This window comes from Anser cygnoides, chromosome 1 (assembly GCF_040182565.1).
Source record: "Anser cygnoides isolate HZ-2024a breed goose chromosome 1, Taihu_goose_T2T_genome, whole genome shotgun sequence".
Classification (NCBI taxonomy): domain Eukaryota; kingdom Metazoa; phylum Chordata; class Aves; order Anseriformes; family Anatidae; genus Anser; species Anser cygnoides.
Window position 1 is genome coordinate 16,062,516 of NC_089873.1, and position 27,143 is coordinate 16,089,658.

The window sequence follows — 27,143 nt, forward strand, 5'->3', positions numbered from 1 at the left end:
TCTTTGGACACCTTCACCAAAACATTGTCTGTGATTTTGTCCAGTGCTAATCTCTCTCTTGCTTTTTATCACAACAACATTTTTTGGAGGGGGGGGGGGTGTTTTTTGGATTTTTTTAATCTCTTCTCTTTTCAAGAGCCTTTATTCTGGTATTGTTCTTCCTGAGGGGTTTGATTCAAGTAAAGATCAAAGTGAGCACCTATCCTTCCACATCTTCTGATAGCTAATACAAAATATTCATGCAGTGAGCATTTTGGTAAATCTTGTCAACCAATTTGAAGTCTATCATGACTGGCATGCTGCAATGTGGTGTGGGTTGTATTTCCTTTGACTGAAGATAGATTTAAAAAAAAAAAAAAAGAATAGTTTAAATTTGTTTGCTGTTGTGCTGCTGCTGTGACTCCCAAACTATGCATTTTGAGTGCTTCCTTAGATATTTTTGAGCTTTCCCTATGTCCAGAAAGCAAGCTGCTGGAATTTTGTCCTTCTGAAAAGACATGAAAAATGATACAGTGCTTCTAGGCTTATTTGATCAGAATATGTGTTTAGATCTAGTGTTTTTACCTAGTAAATAAGAAGAAGCTTCTTCTTTTATTTTATGAACCAATCCAGAGCCATGGCGGTGCTCAGTACCTGCGCTCAGTGTGTCAGCCCTGACTCAGAAGCAAGGTGCTGGGACGGAGCAGGATTCCTCTCGGCATTATTTCATTCCTGAATAGGAAGGGGGAGCACCACCTTCTTCTTTTGTCACCTGAATGAATGAGGCTGTGGGCTTACTCTTTTCATGTGCTGTTTTTTGGCAGTAAAGCACTTTCTAGGAAGCGTATTGTGCTACTGGAGCCTTTTGTGTTCCAAGATATTGTTGGCCTCCTGGAAAATGTCAGTGCAGATTAGGGGGTTTTGTATATGGTTGACGCGTGTGTGTCTGGTAACTAATGCAGCGTGAATAATTCACAATGAATAATTTGTCTAATTAATTTAGACTTCCTTTCTGCTTGTCAGTTGTCTGTGGGGAAACTGCAGTTTCCTGAGACATATTTGTTTGGGAAGTGTTACAGTGCTTTGGAATTTTTCTGTGTGAAGCTGTAACAAATGCAGTGAATACTTAACATTTTCAGTATACACTCTTTGGAGATTGTGTTTTTGACAAATATTAAACAGTATTTCAGTCATGTTTTCGAAATGCCTTTATGAAGACAACTCTAAATTGCTCAATTACCACACTAAAATTTCTTAGAAGAATCAGCAAGACTCTGATTTCCTCTCCCCTGCATTTTCAGGTTTCTGTTTTGTTAAAAAAACACAACAAAACCCAGTTCCTTCGGGAACTTTCCTGCTCTGGCACTCTGAAATGAAGAATAGTCACCAGAAGTCATTAGCACTCTTTTAGCACTCTCTTTTTTTTCCAGGAAACCACTGTTCTGGTAAATTTCTCTCCCTCAGTCCTCTGAGGAGAGGGTCATCCCACTGCTCTAGAAGTCATCAAATTGTGTGCTACAGGCTGGGAGATGAGTGCTTAGAAAGCTGCCTGGCAGAGAAGGACCTGGGAGTATTGGTTGATAGTCGGCTGAATATGAGCCAGCAGTGTGCTCAGGTGGCCAAGAAGGCCAACAGCATCCTGGCTTGCATAAGAAGCAGTGTGGCCAGCAGGTCTAGGGAAGTGATCGTCCCCCTGTACTCGGCTCTGGTGAGGCCGCACCTCGAGTACAGTGTTCAGTTTTGGGCCCCTCACTACAAGAAGGACACTGAGGTGCTCGAAAGAGTCCAGAGAAGGGCAACGAAGCTGGTGAGGGGTCTGGAGAACAAGTCTTACGAGGAGCGGCTGAGGGAGCTGGGCTTGTTCAGCCTGGAGAAGAGGAGGCTCAGGGGTGACCTTATCGCTCTCTACAGGTACCTTAAAGGAGGCTGTAGCGAGGTGGGGGTTGGTCTATTCTCCCACGTGCCTGGTGACAGGACAAGGGTGAATGGGCTAAAGTTGTGCCAGGGGAGGTTTAGGTTGGATATTAGGAAGAACTTCTTTACTGAAAGGGTTGTTACGCATTGGAATAGGCTGTCCAGGGAGGTGGTTGAGTCACCATCCCTGGAGGTCTTTAAAAGATGTTTAAATCTAGAGCTTAGTGATATGGTTTAGTGGAGGACTTGTTAGTGTTAGGTCAGAGGTTAGACTAGGTGATCTTGGAGGTCTCTTCCAACCTGGATGATTCTGTGATTCTGTGATTCCCACTGAACATTCAGAGACAGATACTGCATTTCTGAGTAATGGTCATTTTGAACTTTTTTTTTATCCCAATTCTGGACACACTTCAGTATTTCTATTTCTGTAAAATGAGAAATAATGTTTTCAAAAACAATCTAGTTCCGTGTTTAAGTATACTCAAATATTTGCCAAAAGTCATACGGAAAATGTTTTTATCTAGTCAATGTAAGTTATCTAACCATGTAGCTGTAGTGATCTGTGAATGAAGAAATCATTTTCTCCCGATAGTGTAAATTTCTTTGGTTATAGAATAACTTTAAATGTCTTAGAAAAATGTCTCCTTTTCCCTGCCATGCTTAGTGTGCATCCAGTTCACCCATACAGAGGTAACTTTAGGCTAATATTTAACATCATCAAACCTAGTACGTTATTATTTTTCCCCTCTCCTGTAGTAATTCTTGTAGAATTACTAAGAGAATGCCAAAAGTTCAAGTAGCTGGATTGCCTGTAATTACTTCGCTATGTTTAACTGAACATGCTGGATGTTTATTCTGGCCTTTAATAATGAAACAGGCATTTTTGCTGTAAAACAGGGTAGCCTGGACCTGCCGGCAGCTCTGCCGATGGCAGCCACGTAGTGTCTGTGGGGCTGTGTTGCAGTCCCTGATCCCATGGGAATTGGGGCGTGAGGGCTTTCAGGCACTTCTTTGCTCTGACACCTTGCAGAACACTTCTTCGGGGTAGAAAGAAGGTTGTAGGTCTTTGTTTCGGTACTTAAACTGCATGAATATATGCATACACACATAAATATATACACACATATATTTTCAGAGTGCTGAAAACCTTTCATTTCTATCTGCATTCTCCGTGGCATCAGTGGTTATAAAGAGGACAAAAATACAGTTTTCTTCAGTATGTTTTGACCTGTTTGCCATCATTTATTGAAAATGGAAAAGTTTAATTGCAAATATTGAATCTAACGGTGTGCAACTGCTCTAAGCATCAAATTGTTATTGAAGCAGAATTCATCTAAAGCATACTTGAAATTCAATTGATTTAAGAACATAAATAATTCTGAAAAAAATCTGTCCTTCTGTGATGATATACAGTGGATTGCACTAGTTTGATTTCATTTATATATAAATGCATAAATATATAACACAAAATACATGTAATTTTCATTGTAGTTGAGGTGGATGTAGCTCACTTAAGAGAGTGCAAGTATGGCTGTAGATGGATAAATTATAATATCTTCTGTAGTGTATGATATGGAAAGTAGCCTACTGGCTCTGAGCCAGTAGACTTCCTTTTTAGTTAAAGCAAATATACGTTTCTATGGCAATAAAATCAAATTTAAAATGTAGGTGGTTCTGACTGTTGCTAGTCTAAAATAAAGGTGGCAGTTGCAGAACAGTTCATTCCATAGCCAAAGGAAAATAATATTTCTATTAAAGAAAAATTGATCTAAATTGCCCCATACATGAGTTTTAAAAATTTGGCATTCTAAGCTCTTCCTGGTATTTATTTCTTCCCCCATTAAATTCTCTTTCTTTCTTTTCACTGTCTAGGAAAAATAGGACTCTGCATATAAATGCTATACAAATCTTTTGTTATTTTCAAATAGATTTAAACTTTAATGTTTTTTTGTATTACCTTTTCATCTGTCATGTATGTTGGGACTTTAAATTTTTAATGTTTTGTTAAGTGGTGATTATTTTTAGTGGTACTTGGAGACAAGAGGCTTAAGAGCCTTAGAAAGGAAGATAAATTAAAGCAATATTTACCAAAGAACACCAGATTGGTGGGGTGGGTAGGGGATCACAGGCTGCAAATAAATAGAGTGGAATATAGTGAGAAATGTTTATCCTACTCTAATTGCAGCGCGGGATAACAATGGAAGAGGTCTGAGACACCATTTCATCTCTCGATTGGATTGTTGCAAGCTTTACATGCCTAAAACCCCTCTGAAGCACATTCCCAGAGGAATGATCCATTGTGGAATACCCAAATACCACCTATTCATGAATGAGCGGCCTCAAATTAATCATCCTGCCCCCATCTGTCATAGCTGGTGTCCTTCAAGCTGTTTGTTTTTTGGTCTCCAAGTCTTCTGAAAATCGGTAGGACAGACTATCGGAGTCTAAGGATTGCATAGCTGTGGGTTGATTTTTTTTTCTCTTTATTTTATTTTATTTTATTTTATTTTATTTTATTTTATTTTATTTTATTTTATTTTATTTTATTTTATTTTATTTTATTTTATTTTTTTAAATAAAGGAGTATGGGCAGCTTATTTCATGTGTAAGATGATGTTTGAAGTCAAAATTCGCAGTTATTTAAGCATAATGCGTGCATACATAAAAACCAAATGGTATCTTGTCGGTCACTCACACACTGATGTGTCGTGCCATACCCTAACAGACCCAGACCTTGCCAAACACCAGAAATGTTCATGTGCACTCAGCAGGGTGGGAACGTGTGGTACCAACCCAAGGCTGAAACTGGATCATTCAGCTGATGTTAACGTCAGATTTCATGAAATCTTTTGCCACAACAGGCAAGAGTTTCTCAAAGTTATAACCTGAGAATCATGTGTAAATTCATGTGTAAATAGCAAGCTAAATTTGCAGAGATTCTGGTATTCATGAGGGGCACACTCATTGCTCTCCTTGCAGTAGGTGCTCACGTGGTTGTCCTTGGTAATTCATGTAACGGTGGTTAACAACTCGATGTCAAAAACAGCGAATGAAATATGGCAAATAATGTGAATAGTTGAGATATAAAGAAAGGGCTTTGGTTTGCTGGGCTATCAGATAATCTGTTGGTGTTGCTGCATTATTAGGGGAAAACTGCCCAGCTTTATATAAATCTGCGTATAAATGCAACAAATTACGGATAATGAATAATCTTAGACGCCTACAAGTAATATATGTACCCCAGTGCTGCATAATGATAGTGTTTTAAAATATTTCTTGACATAAAGTATTAGCTGATGTAAATCCCTGAAATAAACAAAAAGGGACATTTTAAAATATAGCTTAAATTTATTCTATATTTGAATAAAACAACCCAGCAGCATTACAAAGGAGTTATAGGGTAAGGTTTTTTTTTGGTTGTTGTTATTTAGTTATTTTGAGGCAAATAATTCATATTTTACCAATTTGGGAAGTTGTTGCGCAGTTTAGCATTTTGTTTTCAGCCAAGAAACATTCCCCACCATCTGCAGCCAAATCGTCTTTGGTGCTCTGTGAGCTCTGGCTCCAAGTACAAACCATCGGCCGCTCCATGCAGCCCCCCAGAAACATGGCTGGGGGTGGTCACGATATTCTCGGTACAGGTGCAGGCAGATCCTTGAAAAAGTGAGCTCTGCAAAACCTTCACAGGCCTCTCATGGATGCAGCTGCAGTTTCCTAGACTGTGCAGTTTATGGTGGGTATGCTAGGAGATACGACATGACAAAAGAACTTTAAAATATGGGCTTCTGATATGCTTTGAGTTTACAGGTTTTTTTCTTCTTATCAGCTGAAACTGGTTTTCAAACTCCACTGAGGGTTTTTCTGAAATGTAGTTTTAATAAGCTTGCACTCTTCTGCCCTGCTGATAAACTTTTGTTCCTTTCTTCCCTAACTCTAGTAGAGATAAATTAACCTGAAAAAAACGTTACATGCCTTTTTGTATTTTTGATAGGAACCTCATGAAGGGCTGTCTTCTATTTTGGCATAGCAGTTTCAAAGCAGTTTTCATTTATCATGACTTGGATAATTTAAAACAATCCTCTTTTCCCTCTGTGGCTCTTCTTAAATGCATTAATTTTGTTTGGTGATAAAATTTCCCCTCTATGTTCTTAAAGTGCTTGCAAATTTGAATATTGGTTTATGCTGGTGTCAGGATTAGACCTAATTTTTGCTTACATTTAGTAATAATGAAATTGAGACATTAGTGTTGTATTAGACAAATTGTGAGAGATTTCTAATTGTAAAATATAACCATTGCAAGCTACTAATCAATTTTGTGTAAATCCTGCCCAGCATCGTACTCAAAGTGTAGTATTTTGTTGCCGTGGTGATGAGCACAGTAGGGTTTTCTTCAGGATTCTTTCCAGCAGCTTACGATAATTGAAATGGCTACAGAGAGAAAAAGTATCAGCTCCAGCCTGAGTTCCATCGAGAGTATTAGCCTTCGACGACATAAAACTATTTTTACTCTGTGTTACCATTAGGGCTGGAGTTGTAGTAATGCATCCCAAACTTTACCTGTGGAGTAAACTTGGACTTAACACTTAAACTAATTCAAGAACATTTAAAATTTACTTGTTCAACTGGAAAAATTATTGCCAGAGACTTAAAGGATTTGATAATACAAACTGCAAACCTTTCTTTGTCCATTAGTGAGAGTCTTCATGACTGTTGTTTTTATTTGTTTGGTTTTGGTTTTTTTGGTTGTTTGGTTTTGTTTGCTTCTTTATTTGTTTTCTCTTCAGTGATTTATTCTTCTGCGTTGATAGAGCAGACAACAAAAGGTGTATCTTATAAGGGCTGTATATATTTTTCTGTGTCTGTAACATTTCTTAGTGAATATTTGCAAAAACATCTATTACTGCAGTAACTGTACTACTCCTCTTGTAATACATCAGCAAACTTCTTGTGTGCTTGGTAAAGTAACTTATGTGGCTTGTAATTTCCCCCAAACAAGAAAATTTAGCTTTTTCTTTTTTTTCCTTTTATTTTTTTTTTTTAACAAACAAACCATCTATTGTTGAACTGTAAAAATTGCAGTGTGTTCCTGCACTGCTGGGAAGCACAGCATGGAACTAAACTCCATAAAAGCTTCAGCTTTCATTTCTCATTCGCAGCTCACTTTCTCCTCTTTTCCACCATTTGAAGTATTTTGGGCAGGAGCCTATAAGGTGCACTGGAGATAAAGGCTTCAGTTCCTCTGATAACTTCCCCACCATTAAGATGCTAGTTACTGGAGAGCTCAAGATCAATTTGCTGTTTTACAGAAAGAATAGCTGAGGTGGTCTGACTTAATTTCTGGCAGAACTGAGAATAGACCCAAAGTATCAAGTGCTTTGACTACAGCATCGTTCTGCGCCATGACATAGTTCCCATGCTGTATGTGCCACCTGTGAAATGTGCGTCTGCCATTTCCTATTCAGTGTGTTACTTGGCATCTTCTAGTGATAATAAATCTGCTGCTAGATGATTATTCTTGTCTCACTTAGTAAAGGTATGTATGGACCCGAGAGGCTCCAAACAGATGGTTGCACTATTTTTTAATTACCAAAATACATGTGTTGGTAACACCAAAAGAACATTCAGCAGTAATATTAGAAGGACATGTAGAAGCAAAGAGAAGCATTTACACATTTGTGGAAGTGAAAGAAGTAAATTGCCAACAGCAAATATCTGGGGAAGAGTAGAAGAAGAGCATCAACTTACATGAGATTTTACCCAAGTACTCTTCCAGTTTCTGATCATTTGAGGTTTATCATCCATGAAATTGTCTTGTCTCCCCACGCACACTTTTAGTATGTTAAGCATACTTAAACTTTAACCACAGACTAGCCACAGAGCGATTAATCATGGTTTTAATTCTGTAACTTTCTGTTTTACTTGGAGTTTTCTTTCAGCTTTTCAGCAGATGTTCTTGTGCATATAGATGTTTGGTTTTCAGGTTTACTGTCTGAAGTAGGAAATGCCCCACTACAGAAGGTGTGCAACTCTTGTTCTGAATAACTGTGTTTTCAAAACCCATAATGAAATGAAGCACTACTATTCCCACTTTGCAGAGAGAGAACAGGGGATGGATTTTCACCAGAAAGTTTTGAAGGACCCTGTGAGGCTTGTGGGGGAATTCATGTCCCACAACTACCCATGGCAATACTAGACCATCCTTAAAATGTTATGCTAAATTACATGAGTACGTATGTGCACCCTGGGGCGAGAGGACAGCAGATGCCAGCCATGGGTGGAACTTTTCAGAAGCTTTAAGCATGGGTATTGACAAAGATGACTTGAAACTGACACTACTGTCCAATGTGCCAAACTGTGTGCTGCTAAAACAAGCAAGTATTCAGGCTTTTATTCCATAGCTTATCCCATCTTGGTCCTTGAATACATTTCCGCTTCCTAGAGGGTGATATTCTTTTGTGTATCCTTCTTTGAAGGTTGGTTGGAATATTTTGTATGCGTTTAAAACGACGACAAAGTATTGCTGACTTATCCCATTGGATCCCATCGGATCATGGACGTGTGAGGAGGGTTTCTGTGCGGTCCATAGGTATCAAACAGACAAACATGAAACATTCAGCAAATATGGGGTTTTACAGACATCTTCTTAAAGTCTGGTGCCTGGCCGATGCTTTCACCAAGCTTGGAGTGGTGTGTTGCTTTTCTCCTGAGCTTTTCAGAAACCTTACGCCATCAGTGGAGCCTGTGCCTGTGCTCTCATTACACAAGCTGAGCTGCCAAGCACAGACACAGTGTCCCTCTCACAGTCTCTTTAAAAATTAATGCAAGGCAACACGAACAAGAAACTTTAAAATGATTACAAAAAAATCGCACCACATAGCAAACTAGGGTAGTGCATCCCCAAAGACAGATGTGGACAGGCAATCTACGTGCATTACATCTTGACTGGTTCGAAGGTGAAACATCCATTTGTATGAAGAGCTGTCTAGTCAAAACTGTAGTCAAAAGTTAAAGCCCTGATGCTTTTTTGAAGTACAAGCCTCCTGAAAAATGAGCTTTGGGCAGTGCTTATTGACTTAGAGCTTTTAGTTGCTTCATATTTTCTTCATTTTCTTAACCTGCTTTTATTGCTTCTTGAGATCTACCATTGTCTTTTGATTTCCCTAATTCTTGTGATACCTTATGGGGATAGATGCTTCTTTCTTCTTCTGTTATAATGCTGTTTCGGTAGCAATGGCTAATGAATTGGTATCCACAAGGAATACTTAAGAAAAATTGAACAGAGACTTGATGATTGCAACTACAGGTTTTGCAATACTTGAGGGAAATCAGGATTGAAATTTTGACCATGTTTACTGTTGGTCTATATCTGTCTTGTCAGCCTGCCTTAAATGAATTTTCTCTTCTTTTATAGCCTATTTACTAGAGTTGTCACATCTAGAAAGATACAATGTCTTGCAAACTACTCCTTGGAAGAAGATATCCTAAACATTTCCTATATGTCAGCAAGAAGTTGTGATCATCTCTGGTGACGAATATTTCATACTTTCAGTGATAGTGTTATTCCATCAGCTGGCATTTTCAATAAAACAATTTCCATTAGTGCAGTGCATCACTTGTGAGCCCGTGACTCTGTGGTGCATCTCAGCAATGTCCTACCCAGAGCTCATGTACTTTCCAAAGGATCCATTTGGATGCTTGGAACGTGCTATAACAGTGTCGCCACACTGGAATGAAAATCAAACTCGGGGCTGGTAAAGCCACAGCTGAAGCTTCCCCAGTAATTCTGAGAATCTAAAATATCAATGAGAACAACTGGACTGTAACAAAGAGCTGTGAGAAAGAAGAGAGTTGCTTTCTTACTTGTTAGGAAGGTAGTGTTGTAACAATGCTGGTTGTTCTCCCCCCATATATACATTATTCATGAATCTTTGTGTCCAAACCCCTTGGCCTAACCATGTCCAGAAAGGTTTGTTACTTCTGGGGGCAAGCAAAACCATCAGAGGCACTTCTTCAGTGTACCTGGAAAGGTTGGCTGAAAGGTTCATTTTGAGTGCCTGTCTGCATACATTTACGCTTTTCTTCAAGTCTTGAAACTGAATATGTCCATTGAATGTAAGAAAGATTCTTATAAAATACATTCTATGGATGTATTTTCCTCTGTTTTGTATATAAAACGTGAAGTGCATTTTAAGGAGCAACTGAATTATTTGTATAGTTCATTCTGAGAAGTCTTGCATTATTCACTTTACTTTTTCCTTTGATTTCAAACCACTGGCATCACTGCAGTGTTCTCAGAGAAAACACGAACAAGCAAAAATTCATAAACATTTGTTCCGCTCTTATTAACTGAAAAGCCGTTGTCATGCCGTGATTAATTTTGGTTTTCTGCTCTTTGGTATCTACATGTGTTTGAGACATGCCTTCCAGCTGATATCAAAACCACAAAAGTGTCACTGTTTCAGCAACAGATTAATGTCAGATTACCTTTTTAAGTATTTATTTCCATGCTTGTAAAGTAAGGGGAAATGTTGGAGACCCAGATGTTACATCTGCATCACACTGCTCAGGAGTTGAATTACTGAGATTGTTTTTGATGTAGAGACTCTTTGCATCATAGAGTCATTTAGATTGGAAAAGACCTCTAAGATCATCTGGTCCAACCTTTAACCTAGCACTGCCAAGTCCACCATTAAACCGTGTCACTAAGCTCTACATTGACATGTTTTTTGAAGACCTTATTTACTTATTTGAATATTATACAGCATATTTGTGGAAAAATTACAATTGGTGCAGTCTTTGCAGTTGGCCCTTGCGATGTAATGTCACAGGGAGTGGGTGTCATCAACAAGTTTGGAGATTATAAAGTAGATACCTGAATTTTGGGAGGAACAGAGTATAAGTAGGGTGGGGTGTTAGGAAGGCTGTTAAGAGATTTGATGTATGGTAAGAAATCAGCTGACAAACGCCCAGTGCAGGGATCAGTCCCGTAGAGCTTTGTGGAAAGTTCAGTGTCACCTCGCACAGAGGAAAGGGCACTTTGGCGTTCGTTTGGTTCGCTGCTAATCTGAAATGGTTACATAATGGTTGATGTCTCTTTCTTAGATGGAGCTCTGTGTTTTTGCTGTTGGTATGTCACACACAGCTGCTTTTGAGAGCTTCTCCCTGCCCAAGGCCTGGGAAGCCGCGTATCACGTAGGTGACATTTCTGATCATTGTTTTTGTCCGCTGAGAGTAGAGAAGCCTCCCATTTCAAATCAGTGTCATGGCAATGCCATCTATCAAGACGTGAATGGCAGAGTGAAACACTGCTCTTCTCAATCACAGGATTGAATTGCTGTCCTTTGCTGGGGAAGGTCACTTGTTTCAAACCTGAATTCCTGTACTGTAGGAGAGTGGGGTGACACCGCTTTAATTTTCTCTATGCTTAGCCTCACGGGTTGGTTTACCGAGTGAATTATCTGGAAGAATCAATGCAAAAAACGTTCAGCCTCCCTTTCCCTATAAATAGCATCACTTATCACATCTTTTGAGGCCTGCACTTCCTCCATGAAATCCTATTTCTCCGAATCTGTGGTGGAGGGTCCGAGTGCCCGTCAGCAGGCCGCGGCAGGGGGTGGCTGGGTGTTTCTGAGGTAAACCCTTCGCCCTGTAGCAGCAGAGGACGGGTACTCCTGATCCAGGCGCTGTGTGGAGAGCACGGATGGAAAGGAATTGCCTGACTCAGCTGCAAGGCCTCCAGGACCCCAGGCCAGATCTCCCCTCCTGCGCCCTTTTCGAGCAGGGGCTGCACATGCCGAGCTCCCGTGCTGCCAGTACATATGGGGGTTGATGCCTCTGGAGCTGTTCCTCTCTGACAAGCTGCTTCCTCCCCAGCTCCTGTTGTAGAGGCTGTTGCTGTTTTTCGGCAGGAGTTTTAGGTGTTTCTTGTGGATAGAAACACGGCTGGGTCCCACATCCTTGCTTCTTCTCCCTTAGTTCACTGAGAATAGTGAGTTACAGCCTAGCTTCGGGGTTTCTCACAGGAAACTGTGGGCTATTCTTTAGCAGTAAGTAATATTAGACCACTAAGTAATATCAGACCACTTCCATATCTTGCTTTATAGATGATGTAGTGTGTAGTGTTTCTGCAAAACGCTGTGTTTGGCCCCCGGGTGCGACTGTCACCTGGATAACCCTGTCAGCCCGCTGCTGCCCACCCGAGCAGAACCGGCCGCTGGTGGACAGTCCCGTGCCTGGCCGTGGGAGGGGAAGGAGCAGAAGCAGCCTTCCTCTTCAGAGGTCTGCAGTGCACCCGAAAACGCCTGCTGTGAGTGCCCTGGTGGGTTCTGAGGCAGGGGAGAGATCTGTTGTGCTCTGTGGCACATGTAAGAGTTTTCTCCTAAGCACCCTCATCTATAGACAGCAGCAAATTGCTTTCTTTAAAACTACCTCTTTGAGAAGATCTGTTTGTGATTTTTTTTTCCTTTTGATAAATTATATCCAGAGTCACAGCCCCAGGTTTCTGCTTTTCCTTCTCCAGTCATACCTCCTACCCAGCTTCTTTAAAAATCTTGTCTTTTTTCTTTTTCTTAACGCTGCAAAGGTTGGTTTGACATCGGGGAAGAACTGTACTGCATGCTGATGTCAGACAGTTGCTCTCTGTCAAGCTCCTGCCTTGCGAAAGGTGTGTGCGGGTCAGGCCAAGGCCGTGGTGCTGCTGAAAAGCAGAAAGTAAGGAGTGATTCCTGTTTGGCGTGAGGGCTTGAATCTGAAAGCTTTAGATTTAAAACGCACTTCAATAGTGGCCTTCCCTGAGGTTCAGGCTATGGAGACACATCGCAGTAACATCGCATTCATCTCTTCAGTGTCCAAATTCACGTTGGCTTAGGGACGACAATGTGCACCTAGCTTTGTTCCTAATGCACAAGATTTGGTTGACATTTGACCTGAAAGCATACTTCTAATTTTCTATAACTTTTAGCAGCAATATGGTAAACACTGCTTTAAATTGCTTTTAAAAAGTGAAAGCCTGCTTATTCATCCTTTCCATACCTCTTCTGACAGATTTATTTTAAAATCTAAATTCTCTTCCTTTTGGTTGTCCTGAAAATCCAGGATGCAGGCAAAGGGCTTAGGACATAATGAGCAGTCAGAGCTTGTCTTTACTGTGCCCCCTAAAACCCCACCACACATTTTTTATTGTTACTTACTAAGCTTGTCTGGTAAAAAGACATACAGCCCTGCGGGAGGGAATAGGACCTTAAAATTATGTTGTAAAAACAAAACAAAACAAAACCCAATTATTCTGGAGGAAAAAAAATCTTCTGCTTCTTGCCAAAAAATGTCAGCAATAATGGGCAAGGACCTGCGTTGACTTTCAGGTTTTAGTAATGGAGGGGAAGAAAAAAAGTAAAAAAGCTCAAGCCCATAGGCGGCTGCTGCAAAATTTATTTCATTGAGCTAGCATTACAAAATACTGAATTAATTTTGTCATAGACTTCTAAATTAATTTTGAATAAAACCTAATCGTTTGCAGGGGCAGCTCATATTGCTTTTTTCCTAGTTTGGTTTTATGCAAAACCAGTGCAGTTGCTGTCAGCTGCTAAAAGATGCATCGACTGCATCTGCATTTGGCTCCGAGCAGCGGTGTAGCTCTGCAGTAAGTCTCTTCTCGTCTCCCATTGTCACCCCACGTACTGCCTGTTCGGATCACAACGTGGTATTAGTGCCCATGGAAAAAATGCCTTTAGGGGGAACAAAACGAGAGGGTATCCAGGGATACCCTCAGTACTCTCTGACCCTCATGGAGACATGAATGCTCAAATCAATGACAGGGTCTCTGGCAGCTTCTAACAGCCCGTGTGTGGCCATACTCTGCTCGGGGACCAGACTAAATCCAGTCTGACAGAAAACCTACAAGTCATGTGCTGTGTACATTGATGGGGCTTGGCTTCAAACGGCTTCAACCTGATGATCCCCACCTGCTGCCTTGCACGACTTGCTGAGATGCATATGGCCATGCCTGCTTCTTAAACCGTGTGTTGCCCAGTGGAATTAATTTTCTTTATAAATGAACGAACTTCTCCATTGAAGCATGTTGTATAACAACGTACAGGAACGTCGTTAACTTTTTAAAACAATTGCGGTTGGTAGGGTTATATGTATCCTCCCCTTATGCCAGTCGGAGTTAGCACTTCTCCAAAGAGGGAAGGACTTCACAGTGTTGTCTCTCCTTAAAGAAATTCCTCTTCTTGGTGGTGGAATTGATCTCAAAGCTGCCCTGCCATGGCCAAACTTTTCATCCAAAGTCTTGCTGCTTACTCTTGGTGTTGGGTGTGGATTTACAGTTAAGTAACGTTTGATAACACAAGTGATTCGTTTGTGTTTTATTGTGTCAGATGCAGAAACCGAGACAAACAGATAGCATGTCTCGGTGTTACTCTGCATTTTTTACTATATTTGATTTTGAATGTCCACCATTTCCTTCAGGTGAATGTTAAGTGCTTGAATGATGATTCCTTCATGCATTCATAGCTTGGTAATTTGGCAAAACACTTACAGAAGTTGGTTTGTGACTACAGGCATGTGGGCTTTTTCTTTCTCTATTGGTGTTTCTATGTAAAATTACCAATGTCTAGTGTGTAGTACCTTAGTGGTCTCCAAAATGGAAAACGTCCTCTGTTTATTTGGTTGTCCAAAGTCAATGTGAAGTTGTGAACTCATCAAAGATGGTGTTATTTCTGTGTTGTAAGCTTGATTTTTTCATTCAGTTTGTGCTTATTTAATTTTATATTTGCCTCTTTTTCCCATGTGTCAGGCAAGTTGTTCTTACCTCCACTGTCCACTTTCTATGCTTGTCTGCTGGTGTCTTCATCTCAGCTGGGTCAGCAGAGAATGTATATAGATATGTATACAGGGGAGAACATAGATAGCTGTATATAGGTGGAGAATGGAACTGAATTAGTTTCTCTGATTAGCTGCACAGCTTGTGTGATCAGAATCAGAGATGTTTCTCGGTGACTAAGTGGCAGCTCAGAGAAAGCCAGCAAATATGAGGTCGGTGAATGGAGATATTTGGAAATCCACCCTGAAACGTAGGTGGTCCAAACACTGCAGCTTTCTTCCAGCTTTGCTCTCCCTCTGGTTTTGTTTACAAGTTTTCCCCCGGACTTCCTGCCCAAGAATTTTTCCTTTCAGCCCGCTTAATAGGTTGGTGACAGTTGGCAGAAGGCACAGTTGGGCAATGATGCTCTTACTGAGAAACATGAAAATATTTTCCTGGTACCCATATAAAGATGCAGATGCTTCTTATATCTAACACTGAAAATTAACTTTCATTATTTCCTGACGCAATCCGATGCCAACCACGCTGTTGTAAATCCTAATGTTTTGAAGCAGATTTGCTGACAACTTCATGTTCGTCAGCCCCCGAAGCTGACAAATTCTAACTGCAGTAATTGCAGTAGGTTTTTTGTTGTTGTTTTTGTGTTTGTTTTTTTTTTGTTGTTGTTTTTTTTTTTTTTTTTGGTTTACAGGAATTAGTACTGTTCTTTTTAGGGCTTATCTTTAAAGCATCTGTTTCTTCTAACAAGTTGTGTTGCCTCTAGGAAGAAGTTAAGCATCCTGGAGAAATAGTTGCTCTTTATTATGGAGGACACGCATGTCTGCGTAAACTCCTGCCCCTTCTCTGAACCACAGCCTGATCACAGTCTGTGAAGTTTGCCCTGAAGCTATGAAGATTACCAAGGTTACCTGAAATTCCAGCCACACAAGTGATACTTTTTGCCTTCAAAAAGGAAAGGAAAGTAAGGAAAACATGGAGAAATTGAGATACTGTTCGGTAGCTGCTAATTTCCGAGCACATGATTCCACTGGGATGTTGTGAATCACGGTGGGAAGTTTGTCTTGCTTCATGCTTAGCTTCAGCTACTGCATGTATGCTTCTGAAGCCCTAGATAAGAATTTGTACTGGTGCTATAAACAACTTCTTCCCTTAGCCCAGTTGAGGCTCTTATTGCCTTTGAGAAAGGAGTTTAAGTCATTCTGAAATAGTGTTGCAGCTGAGAATGCTTGCTGCGTTTATGCAAGTCATAATCTTAACGTTGAAATCCTAAAAATGTCAGTGAGCTTGTAATGTGGATAATTTTTCACCAGGCATTACTTCTGAACTCCAGCAGACTTGGTCTGGAACAGACCAAAAATATTTGAATAGCATGTTTTAATAGCATCTTCCTTGTGCGAGAATTAGCCTGAAGTGTGTTTTCCCGTATTTTTTATATATAAAATGTATGTATTGATTTTGCTGTCTGCGTCCTGACGTTGCCATTGTTGCTAGCTCTGTTTCCATCCTTGGTCTTTTGTCTCCCCGCAAAAAAAATGAGCATTAACAAATGAAATTAGGAAGGAGCTGAATTTAACATGTTCCCATGTAGCATCTTTAAGGACAGCTGGGATGATCGGGAAGCAGGTTGCAGGGACAGATGTATAGACACAGGGACATGGCTTTGGGGAATTAGAGCTAGGAAAAAACAAAAACCAAAGGAAGCTGAAGAGATATTTTTTTTTTTAGTAGATGGTTATACTGTTTCTATTATAATAGCAATTTTCTTTTGTTGGTCAGAGGGTGTATATAGACCAGCTCAAAGCAAAGTATTGTTTTTCTGCAAAGCCAGTTTTTACTTATTTTTAATTTAGTATTCATTTGACAACCAGGGCACGTTCCTTTGTGTTGTCTAGTGGTGCAGGGGAGTTCAAGCTGCACAGGAGAGTTTTGATCTTGTTTGGAGCTGAAACCAGAGCACTGGTGCACAAGGGCAGGATGAGCCCTGATTCTTCTTGACCTTCAGCCGTGAAACAGGGGTCAGATGAACAGACTTCATTTCTGTAAAAATGCTCCCACCCCCATGCTGAAAACAAACCCATAATTTTTATGTAGTGCTTTAAATGGAAGTTGGAAGTTTCTGTTCCTTAAAATAGTGTGGAAGTGAATCAAATCAGCCTCTGTTCTAGATGTTCTTCCAGTATGGACACATCCGTGCCTATCCCACTAACCAGGGCCTGATGTGGCCTCTGGGGACCGCAGCAGCACGACCCTTCCCCAGGCAGGACTCTGCACGAAGCCGAGCAGTACCGGATGGTGGGAAGAGCGAGGCGAGCTCTGTGCCTGCTCCCTTGGTCAGTATGGCCCCGAGAATACAGCTCCAGGATGGACTCCAGTGCTTTGGAGATGCTGTCCTTGTACCAGAGTAACAGGGGCAAAATCAGCCCTTGCCAAACAAAACAAGTTCAAATCATCTCCTTCCTGTAACTCCACTGGATTTTTGGTAGAGTCTCTTTACCAGCTCTCCTGCTACCACACCCGTGTCCTTCTGAGATATCTCTGCATGTCCTGGGAGTCAAAATATGCTGGTGAAACTCTGTACTGTAACCACTAACTAAAACCTCACATTGATCTTTTGATGTGTGATGGCTTTCTTAGCACTTTGTTCTTCTCTGGAAAAATGATATTTGACATCGCTCTGTGATAAACTGCGTTGCTTTTACTGTGATAAGGTACTGTGGGCTGTCTGGGCAGCAGAATCACAGAGTATCCTGAGTTGGAAAGGAGCCACAAGGATCATCGAGTCCAGCTCCTGGCTCCACACAGGACTGCCCCAAAATCAGACCGTGTGTCTGAGAGCGCTGTCCAAATGCTCCTTGAACTGTGGCACGCTCAGGGCCGTGCCCACTGCCCTGGGAAGCCTGTCCCAGTGCCAGCAACAACTGGAAGTTGTAGTCCTGTAGCAGGTAGGAGAACCAGAGGTGTGTGCACCCTGCCTTTTGAAGGGGAACATTCTCAGTACAAACTCTGCCCTACCCTGTCCTTGTCTGGGTGGGCTCGGAGATCACTCAGTCTTCCTGCATCACCTGCTGAGTGTGGGGTAGGTAACTCCCTGGTAGTTACATCACAACACGTGTATGTTTTCTGAAATATCCCAGTTTTCCTGTGAGCCTCACGTTTGTTCTCACTGGCTTGCAAGTCACGGCATGCAGTGCTTGCTCTTACTGCCTCAGTAAAACTTCGAGGCATGTTTGTTTTTACTCTTAACGCTGGAGAAATCCTGGTGCTCCTTTTACTTTTTCTTCTGAGAGAGTAATCCTCTTGTGACAAATTTAGAATTGATATTTTAATATTTTTTATGAGTATCTATAGCGGGGGAAAAAAGAAATGTCTTTCAGTGGAAACTGAGGTGGCTCAGATCACTGCAAATGTCTGAGAAATGTCCCTTCACTTAAATGTCCCCTTTGAAAAGGCAGCTCTGCTGGGGCTTGGACCCCCTCTTAATGGTTCTGTTTTACTGGTGTGATTGGAGCCGTGTGCCCTAGGGCCAGCTGTAAGCTGCTGCATCAGAAACACAGGTTAAAAAAATGACATCAGTCAAAACTTAAAGTTTCAGCTTAAAATTCTAAAACAGAGCTCAGCACAGGAGCAGGAGAGGAAACATTTTCTGCACAATATCTATCATTTGGATATTATTCTTTATTTCAACTTGCTGAGGGTATGAAAGCAGCATAAAAACCTACCTACTGAAATTCATGAGGAAATCTCAGAATTCCTATATCCTTTTGAAAAATAGGCCTCAGGTTTCTAAATAGTTTAATAAAATCTTCATGATCTTCCTTTTTATCTACTAGATCTGTGAAGCTCCATAGGAGCAATGAGAAGGTCTTTCTCCTCACATGTTTTTATCTTGTAGGACAACCAAGCATTAATATACACAGCTAATTACATATGATTTAGACTTATATATATATTTTTTTTTTAAAGGAAAAAACATACTTTAGTGGGGAAGAGATATCAAGTATAATCTTACACTCCACTGGATTTTGAAGAACTTTTTAAAAAACTGCCTTTTAAAGTATTGTATATGCACAAGGAAACTATAAACATGGCATTTAGGCAATGCCATTCTGTCTCCTTTATGCTGAAAATGATCAGAGGGGTTTCCACTCAGTATAAGCTAAGCAGCTTTCAGGTTTCATGTTGTCCATAGTATGTGAGGGACCTTGAAATGTCTGTTACATACTATTAATTCTGTTTTCCCTAAAAACAGAATCATGACATGAGAAGATACCTTTTGCCTGCTGTTCTGTGCAGCATTATCATATATTTTCTTTAATTCTGTTTTATCTATGAGCCTTTGTTCGGTGATTCAGTCCCAGCTGATGATACAGGACATCTGCACGTAAGGTTTCAAAATTACTTTTAAAAAATATTTTAATGAAAGCAAGACTCACAGTATGTTCTCCTATTAATCAACAGGCAAAAAATATTTCAGCTGTCCAAACAATTGCGTATAGATCCAGCTACTTGCTGCCAGTCTCACTGACCTTAGCAAAAACTGCTCTTGGAGGCATTCTCTGAAGTTTTTGCAGAGGAAATATCTTGTTAATTCTGGAAACCAGGAAGACTTTACTGTGCAGTGGGTGTACGTTAGAAACAGTCTGAGAATCTTTCTGGATGAAATTTGTTGCTACCACTGACAGCATTATAAAACAAATGAGAAAAGGTTCCTAATCTGGCTCTCTGTAGAGTCTTTTTTGTGCAAAATAAACTGCTTCCATGCTGGTTTTGTATTGATGCTAATGATTATATCTGATGCGAGATTGTCAAGAGTCATACTTTGTTGTGAAGTACTTTATTATGTCTGAAACTCCAGAGTGGCTCAAATTTAATTCGCATAGGCTGTATGTGAATCCTCCAGAAATTGGAAGATTTGAAAACTGTCATGAACGTCAGCTTTTCATAATCTTCAGTTCTCATGATAAAAATACTTCTTAAGATCATAGCCCAAGAGATTGCTATCTGTTCTCCGTATTTTTAATTGCAAATTATTACTAGTTCAGCCAGTGACAATGCTTAAGCAGGTGGTTGGTTTGGATTTGCTGCTCCAGTGAGATCTAATCTGCAGTAGCAAAAACTTGGCTCTCTTCTCTTCTCTTCTCTTCTCTTCTCTTCTCTTCTCTTCTCTTCTCTTCTCTTCTCTTCTCTTCTCTTCTCTTCTCTTCTCTTCTCTTCTCTTCTCTTCTCTTCTCTTCTCTTCTCTTCTCTTCTCTTCTCTTCTCTTCTCTTCTCTTCTCTTCTCTTCTCTTCTCTTCTCTTCTCTTCTCTTCTCTTCTAATGTTATCTGAACTTTAAAAAGAGAAAAAAAATATTACAGGAGTTTTTCAGATAAATCCCACAGATAAATCCTTTTTTTTTCCTTTTTTAAGGAGATAGTCTAAACTAAATGTGCTATTAAGAAAGTAAATAAAAGAACAAGCATGCAACAGATCATATCCAAAAGTTCCCATTGAGACTTTCATTGAGCTCCAGAATTCTTTTTCCAGTTCTACTAAATTTCCTTTTTTTTCCTTCCCTCCAGGAAGTGTCTCCCTGTGTTTAATTTGTTCAGAGTGCAAGGACTGAAAATCTGTTTCCACTGTTAAAACCACTGACCTAGGGCGGGAATGGGAATATTTCATTTGGAAACAAAGGATAGAGGATAAGGGAAAAAAAAAACACAAAATGAAACAAAACAAGCAAACAAAAAACCAACCCTACCATCTTGGCAGAAAAATTTGCCAAAAATGTAAGGCTTGAATTGTGCCGTGTTGGAAACAAAATACACTATCAGTGTGAGTGTTAATACAGTAACAGCTGGAAAGATCAGCTTGATAGTAGATTACTGATTAGGTTAGAGGGAACTCTGAGTCATCAGCTTTTCTTGTGCTTTTTTAATTAAAAAATAAATAAATCACTCTCGAAACTGTCCTCACTGCACTTCTAAGTGTTTTTCCTTGACTTAGACTAAAAGAAAAAAGCTTTCCAATTCCAAATTGATAAATGCTCTGCGCTACCATTCATTAGGTGATGCGAGTGTGGAGTGGGCAGATCTTCAGGCTGTTAAAATGCTTGGCTCCTTTCGATTGTGCCTGCGTAATTCTAGGTACATCGTCTTATCTTTCCTCATCTGCTTTCTCCAGCTGTGAGGATCGTGTTCCCCTTTCCTGTGTAAAGCACTTCTGGAGCAGACTATGACAAGAAATAATTGCTAAAACCACAGTGCAGGCTGTGGGTATGTCCAAGTCGGCCTTAATGCCTACTGCTTTGTTTCTGAGTTACTTACCATGACAGAAGCAAACCGTAACGTGACCCTTGCTTTTCTCTGTCCCTACCCCAGTTTTCCTACCAAATAAACAGGTAAACCCCCATCTCGCTGCCCTGCTCCACAGGTTTTGACAGTACCAGGCTGCGGTCCAGCTCCTAGGTCAGCGCCTCTCTTCAGTCATCGTGAGCACTTCTCTCAGCTCCCATTGGCATCACGTAAATTGTGCTGTTACCTGCTTTGCCATGGCTTCTCCAGTTTGAAAGGACTTCATTAAAGTGGAATCTGTTTTTCATAAAGAACGTGTAATACAGAGGCAAAATGCACTTTTTTTTTTGGTTCCCAACTTTTGACTGCTTCTTGTCCTATTCAAAGGCATTCTTAACTGCTGCTTTCTTTGTGCGAGCACTCAGTCATATAGATTTTCCATCACTAGAGCTTTATGTCAAAGAATGTGTTATCAAGGGAAAGATTTTTTTTTCTTCCTTTTACAAATAGAAGAAAATTGCTTTGTTTTCATGATTTGCAGAAGACTAACACAACTTCTTGTCAAAACAAAAAGGAAAAAAAAAATCTTTGTTCTGAGTGTTTCTGTATGGATTAAAAACATAATTTGGAGGGACCATTTATTTGAAATCTAAGTTTCCTGAGCAAGGAAAAAACCTCTTTCAATTCAAATAAACATGGAAAAACTCCTTGCATTCCTTAACTTTAGAACTGAAAAGATTGTGTCTAATGTACTTTTATTTTCTATTAGAGCAGGCTCTCTTGTTATGCCATTGAATGTTTTCGCTGTGGAAAACCTAAAAATCCTAAGAAACAGATGTTAGACAAGCTGGCAATCTTTTCTCATTCTTGGCTGATGGGTGACTGACATAAAAAAGACTCAAACAAGCAACCTTTTCAGTTTTCTCAAAGGAACAGAGAACTGTATGAGCTAGGAAGCTTCCTCTGCTGCTGTAAGTTATTCTTCTGATGCTAGTAGAAACGTTGTGAAAAAGTGGGGAAGAGCTTGGTTTGTGGGTAAAATTGTTTTTTATCTGTTCAGGATAAATAATGCAGTTTTGATCTCAAAACTATGTAAGCTGTTGCCTAATTTGGTAAATTTTACAAAAGGGAAAAGTGAATGAAGTTGATACTTTTAGAAATAATAATAGGCTAGTGAAGGGGAAGAGTGTTTGGTTTAGTATATCCCACCCGTGCAGAAAATCGTAGCTAGCTCTGGGTCTTAAGCAGAGGATTTTTTTCCAGATGATGCAGAGATAGCAGGGCTGGAAGCTGCCTTTCTGTAAGGAAAGGCCAAACAAGAGGAGTGGTTCCTACATCAGTGGTCTGCTATCCACATCACCAGCCTGACGTCTTCCTTTGCCCCATTTCTGTCTGTAGACCAGTTCTTTGAAGGTATGTCTGGAAGGAATAGAAGGTACTGATTAACTTTAGGATGAGAAAAGGTTTGCAAAACTAGTTTTGTAGGGTGAGCTTAACTGATGCTAAACCGGTGAGTGACTCTTAGTGCTTGGTAAGCCTGCTTTTTCGGAAACACTCCTCTACAGCAAGAACACAAAATGCCGGCAGGAGCCCTAGGTAGCTTTAAGCTGTTGCTACAAGCTGTCACCTCGATTACTTGGCAAAAGGGTGTTCAAACCTGTAAATGGCTTTGGCGCAGCCCAGTCTCTCGTCATAGTTTCCTGGATGTGGAATTTTGCCAAGTACTGTACTAATAAGTTGAGGGGCTGGGGGATCACAGGGTTTCCAGGCACCAGATGCCTGCTTGCATTTGCTGGGGGATTTTTAGGTTGGCTTTATGTCTATCTACAGTATTTTGTTTTTCCCCTGGAATTATATGTAGCATATTTTCAGGAGGAGATGCTGAGAAATCATTAGTATCCATTCTTCTGCTTTTTAGCTTTCATTATTTAAATTCCTCTTACAACTAGGGCTTGTTTGTTTTGTTGTTTTTGAAAAGTCTCTAGATTATGTAGTTGGCAGTAGATCATGCCCAAACTCCTGTGGACTCCACACTACCCCTTTTCCCTACAGATGAAAACCAAAAAGCCTTCCCCGGTGATTCAGAACGTCTGAACCAAGCTGACTTATGGGTTATACCTAATAACAAGAAGACCAGCTAAAATATAAGAAGCTGGTGTTAAAAGCTTCAGGTAACTAACACAGTTTGACATTTGGAAAGCATCCCTCGCCCTCAGAGTGCAGAATAATTTGACAAGAACAGCTTCTCCCCATCTTGGTTTATCTCAGTGTAAGCAAAGAGATCACCATTGGGTTTTTGCTTTATTCTTTTGAATGCAAAACCAAATTCCCAGATCTTACCGTTTTTGTGGTTTTTTTTCTTCTCTTTTTCTTATAAGGATGAATGTCCGGTTAGGTAGGAATTTTAGACCAAGCTCAGAAAAAGCCAGTTCAAACACAGCAATCGTTCATGTAGCATCACCTCCTACACCAGCAGTATCCCAATTTTCCCATTGTTCTCTATCAGTTGCTGCCGTTTTGCACTTTCACTGGAGCAAGCTTCAGCTGCCTTTTACTAGAGCGTATTTTGAACCCTTGTAAACATATGCAGTAAGGAAATTTACTTCAGATAAAGTAATTATCTGAAGCCACAGTACAAAAAAGCAAATCTAGTCTCATTAAATTAATGATGACATTAGTAGGTCTCATTCTTTTGACTTCATTTTTATTCATGGTTTAGAAGGAGAAAAACAAACACCTCAGTGGTTTCTCAAGTTCAAGTGCAGGAATGTTCCTAAATCTCCTAGCTAAGGAGAAGACAACAGCATGAACAAAAAATACTGACTTTTGGAGATAAATATCTATTTTTTCCACTGTAAAAATTACCTTTTTTTTTTGGTGATGCATCTTTTGCATCATCTGTTTCCCTTTAGTTCTGTGCAAAGCTAAGTTGTTCCATTCTTTAATTTCTCTATTTTGTTGCTTTGTGCTATTTTAGTCTATTGTAATAAATAAGGGGAAATGTAACAGTTATCAGAAACTATTGAACTACAGTTTTAGTTTTCAAAAGAAGTATTTTCAGTAGAAAAACGTGCTTCATTCTGAAAACTTCTTTTTCATCCTTCAGTTTAGAAGCATCCTCTGTTGGGAACAACCATGATTTGCCTACAGTTGCTTAGTTTTAAGATGGCTGTAGTACGTGAGCACAGCACGAGATGGATGGCGGGATTGAAGATAGGAAAATGCAAAAATAGTACAGATAGTCTTAAGGCTAGATATTTTAAAGAAAAAGTTTCAAGCCTTTCTATTTCAAAAACCAGACACTTTATAGTCCAAGTCCTTTGAGTTTTTAGCTGAGTTTGAAAAACTCCTTTAATATAGAGATAATGATTTATTTTATGTCTTTCAGTCAGTTTATTGGTTTGTAGACCTGAATTTTATGAAGGAAAATCCTTTAATTTTGTGTATGCCTATTCATATGTGCAGTTGCTGTGATACAGATTTGCACTGAAACTTTTTAATCTCTGACATAAACCAATATGATGATTTTAGCATCATGGTTCCGATGCAGTTAGTCAAAAATCTGAAAAAAAAAACAACAACAAAACCACAAGTACTTACCGAATTTAGGTGACTGGATGCTGGAAAGGTCTAGGCAGACTTTAATACACGGTCTCACACTTTTCTGCAGTGACCCACTTCAGCCATACAAACCGATTTTTGCAGTTAAGTTTTGCGGAGAGTTCATGACTCTCTCCGAGTTGCAAGCCATTGTCTGGGAACAGCTGCTTTAATTTCGAGCTATTCATTTCAATGCCTTCTTTCTAATTGTTTTGTACAATGCCTTATTGTGAATAGAGTTTCATGTAACTTTCATTGAATAGCTGATGGATCGGGAATTGTTAAAAACCTTGCATCAGTTCCTTGTGAAACTTCTGCCTCCTTTCCTACCAACCCCTGCTGTAGAGTTCCAGCTCATTCAGCGATCATCATTGTTGAGTCAAGATTTAGGTGAGCTGTGTAAGGCCTTCAGAAGATGAAGACCATTTTTTAACTTGATTAAGGACTGTATAGGAAGTTTAGTAAGAACAGATGATGTCTCATAGGCATTCACCAGCCTGGGTTCATGACAGATGCTGCAGAATCCATTGCAGATCAAGCTTTTTAAGCCCAAAGCCCTCAGGCTCAAGTGGGATGCAGAGCATGGAAAGCTGAGGGCTGACGCATTTATTAGCATTTTTTTTCTGTGTAAAGCTTGTAGTGGAGGAGAAATCTGAGACTATGTGTGAGCTGTGGACAGTTCCTAGCTAGCAGCAAATGTTTTGTTGTCCTTCTACCAAGGAAATGCCACTTCGACTCCAGAACCCTTAGATGTAGTTGGCTGCCCAGCCGTGCCATGCATCTTGCTTGAGAATATCTTACCTTGCTTGAGGTTGGCTCTGTTTATCAGTAACTTTATTTCACTTGGAGAAAGATATTTCGGAGGTCATGCTGCACCTATACGGCAGGACCTGACCAAAATCAAAACTCATTTTATGTAATTTGTCTGAAATCAAAACTCATTGTATGTATATTTGTTCTTACCTAACAGATAGGTTTTTATTTTGAATGAATACATGTAATATTTTCTATACGTTCAGGGAGGACTTTGATGAAAATGTAAAAGTGTAGCCATAAAATATAGATCATTTTCACCTCCAGTTACAACTTGTGTTAAGCTTTTTTTTGTTTTGACGGCAACTATTTTGACTTGTATGTATTGTCATCTAGTTAGGTATTCTGGGTAGGTATATCAGGTGTGATACAATGTATAAAACTCAGAACATATTCTTGTGAACTGTTCTGGCCCAAACAACAAACTAAGCAGAAAGAAAGGCAAGTAAGTAGTAGAGACAAAAAATTTCTTTTTTGCCTGGTTTTATATAGTTTTTTGTATTCGTTTGTTTTAAGGTTACTTTAAAAATGTAAAAGTTGCAGAGAAGAAACTTTCTCTGTTTGCCACAAATGTTTGGCTTTCTCTTCAGTAATAAAGTGTTTTCTGACTTTTGAGTCATACCAATGCTACCAAAGGTATGGGTAAAGTTTAATTATTTTATGCTCCCTCTACTGGCCTTACAGCTGTGCAGCATAGACCTATCCCACACCTTAAAAATACCCAAACTTGCAACAGTTTTTTGGAAATTGAGAGAACATTGGTGGGAATTGGGAGTACATTTTTATCTGTGTGATTCAGCTTTGAGCAGTAAGTAATGGCATTTCTGAAGTAACCCTTCAGTAATAGTGGGAACTTTTAGAAAAGGAACAAAAATGATATTTTGTGATGACTTTGAGTACATTCAGTTACAGCAGATGTGCAATCTGTTGCTACGATATAGGGGAGCTGTGCATCTACCATCAATTACACTGTATGTTGTGTCCAAAAATTGTTTCATTTTTTTTGCTTGAGCTTCATGAAAATCATCTTATGTAGTACAGCATGGAAAAGCAGAACTGAACTGAAAAAGTTGTTCAAAAATAAGTGAAATAGCCCAAACTTGTTTGAAGCTAAGGTGCGAAACCTGTTGTGCCTGGGAACATTGTCTTGACAGAGATCACTTAAGAACTGTTACGTATTCTTTTTTGTTTTGTTTTGTTTTGTTTGTTTGTTTTTGAAGCTGGACCTGTGATCTGCAGAATGCTAACATACCCTCCAACTCGAAGAGCCTTAATTGTGGGTTGTGGTCTGCAGATGTTTCAACAGCTGTCAGGGATTAACACCGTCATGTATGTATTTACTGCTTGCTTCTCTTTTAAAAATACTTTTAAAATACTTTTTAAAAGTCAATTAGACCAATAGCAGTTGTAGATGGACTTCTCGACAAATTTTGAAATGTGTAAAATTGAGTGTGAGAGCTGACATGCTGGTTTTAAATCTGGATATTGGTATATTTGGTATCTCAGAAAATTGGTACGAGAAGATGCCAGTATAAGGATAAACATTTATATAGAGATGACAGTGCAAACTACTGAGAGACGTTATATTATATGTTAAGGTTTATGGTTAAAGCTACGCAAGCGTAGATAAGAAAGTACTCTTATGGCTCGAATTTGTGTGCAAATAGATCAAAATACTGTGAGGGCTAGACTGTTGACCATTTAAATGGGATGGAAAATTACTGTGAAGTGCTAAAGGAGGTA

The 27,143-nt window shown here is 39.7% G+C and overlaps 1 protein-coding gene across 1 annotated transcript in view; it reads left to right on the forward strand.

Moving 5' to 3' along the window:
* SLC2A13 (solute carrier family 2 member 13) overlaps window positions 1–27,143 on the forward strand; it is a 158,221-nt gene that overhangs the window by 44,550 nt on the left and 86,528 nt on the right. The window contains exon 4 of the mRNA XM_048068473.2: window positions 26,621–26,729. Coding sequence (XP_047924430.1) covers window positions 26,621–26,729 — 109 coding nt within the window. The remainder of the gene's footprint in view (window positions 1–26,620; window positions 26,730–27,143) is intronic.